At 39.3% G+C, this 10,901-nt stretch overlaps 1 protein-coding gene across 2 annotated transcripts in view; it reads left to right on the top strand.

Annotated features, from left to right (window-relative positions):
- gramd1a (GRAM domain containing 1A) overlaps window positions 1–7,993 on the top strand; it is a 32,594-nt gene extending 24,601 nt beyond the window's left edge. For both annotated transcript variants that reach the window (XM_062422685.1, XM_062422684.1), the window contains exons 13-19: window positions 575–717; window positions 2,052–2,155; window positions 3,069–3,299; window positions 3,785–3,869; window positions 5,982–6,089; window positions 6,925–7,045; window positions 7,227–7,993. In XM_062422685.1, the coding sequence (XP_062278669.1) occupies window positions 575–717; window positions 2,052–2,155; window positions 3,069–3,299; window positions 3,785–3,869; window positions 5,982–6,089; window positions 6,925–7,045; window positions 7,227–7,328 (894 nt within the window). In that variant the 3' untranslated portion in view covers window positions 7,329–7,993. The remainder of the gene's footprint in view (window positions 1–574; window positions 718–2,051; window positions 2,156–3,068; window positions 3,300–3,784; window positions 3,870–5,981; window positions 6,090–6,924; window positions 7,046–7,226) is intronic.
- The last annotated feature ends 2,908 nt before the right edge of the window (window positions 7,994–10,901 follow it).

Consider the following 10,901-nt stretch of genomic DNA (forward strand, 5'->3'; position numbering starts at 1 on the left):
CTTTGTGTTGGTTCCAGTTCGTATTTAGAAGAGTAGATTTGACATCTTAAAGTGATGATCTATATGAACAAAAATACAATTTACACACCCTAAAAAAACAATTAGTACAAACATCCTGTCCTACCTTCATTTAGAAGATACTAATATCCAGTAAATGTTGGTGTCATTACGTCTTACTTTTAAAGTATTCCGATACAATTTTCCCTCAAAGCATTTTGCATAAATTATTTTCAAAATTAATTAATCACAATGTTCATAGCACTCAGGTTAATTCCTTTGTGGCAGAGCTGCACTGCTGCTGAATGCACACAAAGCAGAAACTGACTGATTTAATGTACAGTGGAAGTCGTCTTTTGTTTTGACAGCTCAACAATTTTAGATTTTATAAGTTATATTATTGATTTCTTTTTCCCTGAAACACAAAAAAAGCTGTATAGCAACTTCCAGTTAATCATCAGTCAGAGGCCATAACTTACAGAAGGCTCAGTTGAAGGTTTGTTGGATATCACAGGACACTAACACATTTTCATGCCAATGATGACTGTCCATCTCCGACTTTTCTTCCCGCCTCTAGACGTTGCATAAGAACAGTGCCAAGGGCGAGTGCTACGTGGTTGACTCGGAGGTCATCACCTCAGGCATCCCCTACCAGGACTACTTCTACACTGTCCACAGATACTGCCTCACCTCCATCAACAAGCACAAGAGTCGACTCAGGTGGGTTTGATTTGTAAATTGTCAACATTACAGTCAAAACAGAAGAGCCACAAGTGGAGAACCATCATACTCAAGATTAAAGTTGTTTTTTAATGTGTTGCTCTCAATGGTAGATCCTCATACTGTGGCATCACTGATAATATGTACAGAAACTGAAACAACTTTTGGTACAGAATGTTACTGTATTTGTAGGTTTTATGATGAACAATGTAATCAGGGGATTGGCTTTGGTAATTTATATTTAGATGCTACAGTTAACAGTGATTTGACTAAAGGCCGAAATAGGGAGCTGACACATGACTTATAATAATATTTTTTCATTAAATAAGATAATAGAACGTGCAGCAGCACCACACGCTTTAGAAACCAGGAACAATGGTGTTACTGTGAACAACAATGGTGTTATGATGTGATTAGGATGAGTGATAAATGTACATGTTTGTGTTCTGAGGTGCAAAAGAAAAGGAAGTTCAAACACTGATTATGGTTAATTACTGATGACCTCGACTCGGCTTGCAAATTTCCTGCAAGAGGAAAAATGACACAGAATTCAACTGAAGTGTTAAGAGGAAGAGAGAGAGGGAGAGGGAGAGACGTCACATAAAAAAGTTTGATCACTTCACATTTCATCCATAGGATCCTTGTTTATGCATCTACTGTCAGTTTACAGAAAAATAGATGATGCAAACTGTAGCTGAGTATTTAAGTCTCTTACCTTTGAGACCAGAAACTCTCGCTGGTATATTGAATAATCCCATCAGAGCTTTCTCTCCCTTGCTTCATCTAGTCTCCCTTGTTGCTTTCCTTCTACTTAAAAGAAGCCGGTCTTAACACTAAACTGCTACTGTTGATCGGGCAAAAATCTTGTACCTGATTTGATGAGACATGAGCGTATTTCCAGTATAGGTGCAGTAGGGTCTAAATATTGTGATGGCAGCTTTTTTCTTTTTTTTGTCTCTCTCTCTCAGCACTCAGCAATCACAGGAAGAAGAAAAAAAGCAGACACAGTAGTTTATCTGCTGACAGTAGACCGTAATGCAATGTGGCCTCAAGACATGTTTCATTTAAATAAGATCTGTGACTGTATGACTTTCCAGTAACATCCTCAAGTCATTAAATTCAATGGTGCTGTATTCTGGTCAATCTCTGTATTTAGTATAAAAGCAGGGTTATTATATTCAAACCTTGGTGGAAGAATTTCTTTGGAAAACACAAGACAATCAGTTTTCTCAGCCATCTATACAATCTCCTGCTTGTAATCATGATTTGGTTGCAATTAATGAGAAATGTATGAAGCCATCACAAAAAGGGTTTGTTTGCTTTTCTTTACGCAGAGTGTCCTCAGACATCTGCTACAGGAAGCAGCCGTGGAGCCTGGTGAAAGCCCTGATTGAAAAGAACACCTGGAGCGGCATTGAGGAGTACTACAGACACATGGGTGAGTCACATGGACCGCCTCTTTCAGCGTATCACTGCATACTCCTGTGGAAACAGGAATGACCTATTAGGCTCATTTCCCTTTTCTTCATAACCAAACAGAGATGTAGTGAAACTGCCTCAACAGGGAACGTTTAATACCAAGGCTTGTTGTTTCATGTTACAGTTCACACAGCATGACAGCGCTAGTGAATCTGAGTGTTGGAGCATTAATATAGCTGCAAGCATCATGTACAATATCAGAATATTCTCATTATAACCAGTTAGACTTTCATAACTGTTAATGGAAATACTGGGGTTTTTTTTCAACATATCAAGTAAATGAGACCCTTGAGGCAAAATCACAGACGTAAACTGAGGAGATGTTCTATTTAGACAGATTAAGGTTTATAGAAACATGAATGAATGTTTTAAACTCATTATTTTATCATTCTGGTGTTTAGTACCTGTGTGTTTCAGTATGAATAGCAAAACATTTGTTAATAGTTTGCTCTAAATTGAACTCCTCTTGTCTTCAGCAGTAAAATATGTCTTTAGGGGATCTTTAAACACATTTTTTATTTACAAAAATACATTTGAGTCGACTCAAATGCACGTATATTTTTCCAAACAGAGGCATAGAAGAGCTTAGCCCACATAAGATATGCTATACAGTTGGCAAAACTGCTATTTAAAAAATTTTTTTTTAAGTATTTGATGCCAACATTTGGTGCCTGACAGGTTTTCACACTCAAGAGTGACTGACACAATTTGATTGGTACTTCTTTCCTGAAAATGTGTTCTGATTGGATACTCAGCTATATTTAGGACATGCTGTGACAGTTGGGGCGGGAGAGCCTGTGTTTGACCTCCATTCTACTCTCCTGGTTTATGTGTATTTTAATTCCTCCGTCTATCTGCTTTCCGCCATGCAGAGAGCGAAGTGTGCAAGCTGGAAACGCTGCTGCAGTCTGAGGTTTCCGTGGTAACCACAGGCGAAGCAGTGGGCGCCGACGCTTCCAAGACCCCGCCGGCCCTGCGCCGACGCAAACGCACCTGCTCTCGACGGCAAGGCGAGAGGGAGAGAGAGAGAGAGGGAGGAGGCATGGGCACCGGAGACCGAGGGGACAGAGGCGTCGGAGAAGAGAGGGACAGGAGGGAAGCCAGTAAGTCAGTCGGGATGAAAGTGTTGAAGCGCTTTGGGGCCGATGTTTGCTTTCAATTTCAATCTTTGCTACCAACTGAAGGTCATGTTCACAAGCTTATGAGGCTGAATCCATCATTTGTACAATAATACCCTCTAGTGGTTATGTTTGGAATTGCACAATAGAAACAGAAATTGTCTTTTACATATGACAAACATTTTTGAGAGGAATAATCTTTTTTTACTACTACTATATATACACTACTACTTTATGACTGACATACTTTACTACTATTACTTTACTACTACTATTAAAGCTGCATTGCCTTATGACTAAGACTATTTTACTGAATATGCTATTTTTGGTCTGAAGAATTACAGGAAGAAACTGGTATTAAGTAAGTATTAGTGTAGTATTTTTAGGGCCTAGGAAACATTTGAGTCATGTACATTTAGTCATGTAAATGTGTTGAAAACCTAAATCATTGATTTTTATTTTTTTCTTAGGTGCTCCGTTTATGAAGCTGGGGGAGCGTTCTCGTGGTGGAGGACAGAACAGTATATCCACCATCCTGCTTATAGTCAGCTTCATGTAAGTTCAAGTGTGTTTTTTCAAGCATGTTTGTTTTTCCATTAATGAACAACAGCAGATATTCATACTGTTCTGAACATCCCCCTCTGGCTATTTTCATTTAAGGTACTTTCCAGCATATTTTATTGTTTGTTTTACTGCGTACTGCACAGATGAATCTTATGTCTCATTCACCAGTCATGTATAATAATAGAGTGGGAATCAGTTCAGTCTACTCATAAAAACATGCGTGTGCTTGCATGTGGTCCTCCTTTTTCATAATATGTCTAGAGATGGGGTTCAGTAGCATTTCAGCAAATCCAGTGAATCATGTTAAATCTCTTGTCCAATCTTAACAGGTTTATCCTTCAACAACTGTATGTTAATTAAAGCTAAAAGAACAACTCAAATATGTGGAATCATCTCTTGTTGACAGAAACAGTTTTTAGTGGCAGCATAATTAATGTTCTCAACGTGAAAATCAGATGAGCAGCATAATAGATCGTCTCTTTTTTGGCTGAACGGAAATAACGGCTGCAGACAGCACATTAACCAGACATCCAGACACTTATCATTTTATCTGTTACTGAATAAACTTTGATTTGCTGCAGCTGAGCTCATCCGCCGCCGGTGATGTCTGTCATTTAAACCTGAGACAGTGACGGACGGCTGAAAATGAATAGCCTGCTACCGATATGTTTTTCATTGCTCTTTATTTGTAAAAAGAAAAATGAGCAGAGACAAATGGTTTGATAAGATATTTGTCAGTGGCAGAGCTATTTTTTTTTTCAAGTTTTTTCGGAATAAACATATACAATACAGTTTCACTTCCTACCCGATCAAATCCCTTGTTTTATTATATATTTCTAAATAAATTGGTTTTCTGCTGCTGTGGTTCTGTCCACGTGTGACTGCTCCCGTCGCTCAGCCGCGTTGGATATCTATCTTCTGCATACTAACAGCCTCACTTTGCCTTTCTTGCTATCTCTCTTCTTTTCCCTTCCTTTCTGCAATACTTCTTGTCCCATAGGATCTGTATCAGGTACTGTATGAGAGGCTTTGACTTTTTTTATATCACTGGCTGCACAAATAAATACTCAGTGAATCATGATTTTCTTACAGGGAATAATCCACCCTTTAAAGCTGAAATGATGCATTCAGACTGAATGTGAAACAAGTTTTCAGTTTTCATTCTTCACATAAATTTGTCTTTTTTTGAGTGTTTTTTTCCCTGCTCTTTTCCAAAATACATTTAGCAGCTAACAAAACACATAACCTACATGTGTGTATATGTGGGTCGGGTATGACTCTTTACGCTCTCAGTTTTGTTTTTCAGTAATGTGGGATTGTTGAAACTTAGTGCTAAACGGTGACTTTAGAAAAAAGTCACTATTTAGGTTTTAAACTGAAAATATAACATGATGTCTACATTTGAGCAAAACCTCGGCCCAGGAAAGCAACGTGAATGTTAGCGGTAGTAATCTGCAGCGCTGATATTTGTCTCTGGGTGGATTTTTCCTGTAATAAAGTTGTAATGTGTTGTGATTGAGAGTTATGTTGTGAGTGAATGGACCTCCTCAGTATTTACAACCTCCTGAATCATTTGTCTATTCTCTCCAGGAATAAGACAAGAAAAAAGGCGACGCTCTACAGTTAGACATTAAAAAGAATCATCTCGTGTATCGATCTTTTTAGAGGAATTTACTCACAATCGATATGCTGACAACCTTCCCGCAGCGCTGCAGTATAAAGCCTCCTCAGAGCATGTGTGGCAGCAGTGAGCTCTCTGTTTTATAAAGGATGTATCATGTGGAGGTGCTCTACTTCCACCACCATCCATCTGCGTCTCATCCTATTGATTGTGAATAAAATCAATCTAAAAGATCAATAAATTAGGTGATTCATTTTGGGGGGGTTTTAACAATGGAGTGCCACCTTTTTTCCTGACTTGATTTTGGAGAATATAGACGGCTTTTTTCAGTGCAGGAGACATGCACTTGTTTCCTCTATGAAGCTCTTTCGTTCTGATAGTTTTTTCATTGTTCTTAATGGTGTGTTTCTTTAAAGTTTATTCACCATTTCAGGCATTTTTATTCCAGACAGTGAATGTGACAGTTCTCTCTCTCTCGCCAGTCTCGTGGTGCTGGTCGCTCTCAACATGCTGCTGTTCTACAAGCTGTACGCTCTGGAAAGAGCGGCCCATACACTGGAGACATGGCACTCTTATTCTGTTGCTGACAGGTAAACACAGGCCACTGTTTTCCACATAAAAATAGCCACTCTATTTTCTCCATCCCTCACTCGGGGGGATTGTGGTGTTAATTGGCGCTTGTCCCCAGGCTCTTAGGAGTTATTCTTGTGGGATCTGTGGTCTAAAATATCACAATTTATCATTACATAGCAACAAATCTTACCTTTTGCAAGTGAAGTGTCATAATTTGGGAAATAGAATATCTGTTTTCTTTCTGAGAGCTCGAAACCAGTTTCATATCTGCCCAGTGATACGATCTTGTTGCCAGCAGCTGCTTAGCGTAGCCTAGTTTAGCTTAGCTTAGCTTAGCATAAAGTCTGGAAATTGAGGGTAACAGCTAGCCTGGCTCTCTCTGAAGGCTAGTAGGCAATATCTGCCTACTAGCTCATCTGAAACTCACAAATCATATATATATATATATAGACATTATAGGAGTTATGAGGACCACTGTATACTTTGACTTCCTTCAGTATCCACTGATTTTAGTAAGAATTAAACACACAAGATATGTAACGTTTTTATTAGTGAACGTTAGACGTGGTTGTATGTGGATTTTTTTTACCGCTGGATGGAGCCAGGTTAGCTGTTTCCCACCTGTTTCAAGTCTTTATGCTAAGCTAAGCTAACCAGCTCCTGGCTCCAGCTGCATATTTACTGTACTGAAATGTTTCTAAAGGGAAATTAAAATTAGTGGTTTCAATTTTCTCATCCAACTCTTACATAAACCAATAAGTGTTTCTCAATATGTCAAACTACTGTTTCAGAAGAATGACTTAATCAGTGTTAATGATTCTCTGCGTACTTACTCCTCTGGCCTTTCCTCAGTCCGCTGCCCCAGACGGCAGGAGAGTGGGCTCAGGTCTTGCAGCTCCAGAGGCAATTTCACCAGGCGCAGCTCAGCAAGTGGCAGCAGATCCTGCAGTCCTCTGTCACGCTTCTCGACCAGGTGTGTGTGTTTAATTTTACTGTGAAGTTAAAAGCTTGCAGGGACCGGTCAGCAAGTTTGTGTGTCACACTCGTAATGTGCTCAATGACATCACTGCATTATGTAACCCAGTATGCCCCCCCCCCCAACACCCTCTTTCTCTCACCCTCCCCCATCACCCCCAACCATGTTTATCCTCCAGATGAAGCAGTCGTTAGAGAAGCTCCACAGGGGCATCGTGGTCCCAGAGGTGCAGCAGGACCAGACCACTGACACTCTGACAGAGCCCCTTACTGAGGCCTGAGCCCCACCTCCTCTGGCCAACACTCCCCTCCTCCTGCTGCTGACTGTCTCCCACCTCTGAACACACCCCCTGGTGGACTGCTAGAGTAGAAACCAGGAGGGGTCGGGGTGGGGGCTGGTCAACGTGGATCAGGACGCAGTTTGCTCTTTCCTTCATTTCAAAATCGAAAAAAACCAGGCAGGAGTGGGACATGTGGAGGAACGGCACTGCCCCAAAACTCTCCTGACCTGACTGACTTGAAATGGCGCCGTCCGTCCTCGGCAGTGACCAGTAAACGACGTCATTCAGACTGGACGCTACCAGGACCACAGCAATAACTCACCTACAGCTGCAAGTCATCTGTATGTAGAGTATGGAAGCAGGCCACAGGTGGGCCCATTCAAACCATTTACACCTCAAAAAGAAAAACAAGATCTTTAAAAATGGCCAACCATGTTTCAGAATGACTTGAATCCCCACCCACCACAGCCAACCAAGACCCCCGCCCCCTATTTCTCGACTATCACGGAATTCAGCTCCTCTTATAACATTTTAAAGGTTAAGTGGGATCAGTGATTTTTGAGATTTTTTTTTTTTGGAAAGTAGGAGCTCTTTCTCTTAGTCCTGGGAAAAGTTAGATACCTTTTGCCTCTAGTTAAACGCCTGCTGAAACAAAAACAAAAGAAAAAGGAAGGGGAGGTGGGTGAGGGGTGGGGTTGGGGGGCACCACCAGCGGTCCGGATGTGACGAACAAACACCCAAACGAGGATGCTGACTGGAGCAGGAAGCTCTCAGTCATCCATTTCTCGCTCTCTCCATCAGGGATTTGGGCTCTTCCGCGTCGGGAGTTTGAGCCCCGTTCAAAAGGTCGTCCGTCCTCCGCAGAAGAGGATGCCGAACATTTCAACACCAGACACTTTTTTTTTTTTAGGATGTAAATGATACATCTTAAGGTAAATTCCAAACAGACTACTTAGTCCTCCTCCAATCTTGTCGAGGTTTTATCTGTTTTGTTTGTTTGGTTTTTTTGAAAATCAGCGTGTTGGATCGTTTTGTTTTTTTTCGTACAGCGAGCTGCAGCAAGTCTGACTGTTTCTCGGACCGTTACAGTATTTATTATTACCAGTTGACTCTTGATCTGAAGTCCTGTCCTGCTCGTGAGAAGAAGTCATTCGGTGGGTATATTTCGTGCTCTGAATTAGCTGTTGCAGTGCGGACCAAGAGGAGCTACGCGAGAATGATTACTGGTCACAGCAATAACGACAATAGTGATTCTAGTACTTTTTGAATGTTTCAAACAAAGTAGTATATAATAATAATAATAATATTAATAATAAATTGTGTGTGAATGTGTGTAGAGGCAGTGATTTAAAAAAAGAAAAAAATAGAAAAGAAAAAAGATCCAAGCAAAGAAGATTTTGACTTGACAGATGTGCGTGTGTGTGTTCATGAGGAGTCCTCGATGTTTCATTTTCAGATGTTACATTTTCGCATTATTGTTTCTAGGTTGGTTTTTTTTGGAGATTTCTCTTTCACATTTGGTCGTTCGCTCTTTGTATCACAGAGCCAGACCTCAACAGTTCAGGATTACCACAGACTTGAGCAGGTAGAAAAAAAAAATTAAGAACAGCTACTTCATTGTCCAACTGGGCCGGACGTTTTAAAAACTACAAAGGACCAACCAGAATTTTGTAGGCCCGGGTGAAGAAAAAAAAAAGGGAATCTGTTTTGCAGTATTGTTTCTTTTTGTGTGTTTATAATGTTAATTTGACTCGCTCGTCTTTTTATTGAATTCCTTTTTTGCATTTTCTATCTTTATTATTGTGTCATCTTTATTTCTTGTTCATTTTCAGCCTCTTCCCTCCGTCCACTCGATTCCTGACTTTCTTGATAATGTAAAAAAAAAGTCTCACCCATCTGTAACTCAATCTTTGTTTTCTTTTTCTTCTTCTTCTCCTTCTTCTTCTCACCACTCCACCCCACTCTTCCTCTCCTTACTCTATGATGTGCTCGCTCTTCCCCCCTTCACCTGTTCGCTCTCTCTCTTTCTACACTGCAAATGGTGGCTACAGAAGCATGTGGGCCCTGCTGTGCATGGCCATTCGTGGATAACAAAAAGGGTGTAATATTTATTTAGGGAGGGATTGGGGTGGGTCGGGGGGGGTTAAGGGTTTATTGAGAGAAAGAGAGAGAGAGACAGAGCGGGGATGAGAATGTACTGTAAAGATGTGATTGTACGCCACGCCATGGAGATAAAAGACAAGATTTAAAACATGCAACAACTCTTTGCTTGTTTTTTGAGTCTGTGTTTCTTTACCTCAAACATTTGGTTCAGATTTTGCTGTCGATCTACTGTTATTTAACTATCAATTATTTACTTGATTAATTATTTGGTCCATAAAATAGCACCAAAGATATTCAGTCGAATGTCACAGAAACTTCAGGAAACTTCAGTGCTGAGAAGCTGGAACATCTTTGAATGAATCATTTTCTGTCAATTGACTAATTGATATTTAGTTGCTTTAGTTTCTCATCAACATTATATCAAGTTTGAGTCATTTTCAAAAAATAAGATTTATTAGACACCTGACATTTGTTTTTATTGTTTATTTACTGAAAGAAGCTGTAAAGTTACAACTGCCAGTTGTTGTTAATAAAGCAATTAGTCCAGGTGGTTTTAAAAAAAAAAATGACCAAAGTGACTTCATACACTGTGTTGGTTTGTCTTACCAACAGTACCAAAACCCAGACATTCAGTTTACCATAATATATCACAAAAAAGCAACAATTCATCACATTTAGGCATTTCTGCTTTGGGAAAGAATTTATTAATTTATGAAAAATTACATTAAAAATTAATTTTCTGTTAATCAACTAATTGTTTAACCTCTAATTTATCATCAGCATCATACCAAGTTCAAGTTAGTTAAAATCAAGTCATTCAAAGAGTAAGATTTATAAACACCTCTGATGTCAGTTTACATTTTGCTCAATAAACTGAAGCACTAATGTAGGGATCCAAGTTGTTGTTATTATTATTATCATTAATAATAATTTGAAATAGTCAAAATGATTTGCCTATTTCACACTTAATATGTTTAAATTTGACTACTTTTAAATCAGCAATAAAAAAAATTATTCACAATTTCCTCACTAAAAGTGACAATTTAGAGAAGGCTTGACTAAGTGATTAATCCATCTGATCCTCTGTACAAGTTTAAATAAATTAGTTGGCAATTAAAGATCATAAATTTAACTGTAGATCAAATGCTGTGTCCACTGGGTGACGTATGTTGATCTTTAAACAAAACCCAAAAAAAGTAATTAATTATTTTTTTCAGTGTATTTGCTGGTGTTCATGGCTGATTGTATTGATGCAGCATAGTGTGTCATCAGCCTGTTGAAAACCAGATGGATGGGGGTGAACTTTAAAGTGTGATTTTAAAACACCTCACAGCGTCTTAACCACCTACTCATTTAACACTTATGTAGGATCAGAAGAATTCAGACGAGACAAGCTGATTTTCTCATACGGCTTTTATTTTCTTTCAATATATCACTTTTGGGGTTTTTTTCTTCCACACCTACACATGA

This window comes from Scomber scombrus, chromosome 7 (assembly GCF_963691925.1).
Source record: "Scomber scombrus chromosome 7, fScoSco1.1, whole genome shotgun sequence".
Lineage (NCBI taxonomy): Eukaryota > Metazoa > Chordata > Actinopteri > Scombriformes > Scombridae > Scomber > Scomber scombrus.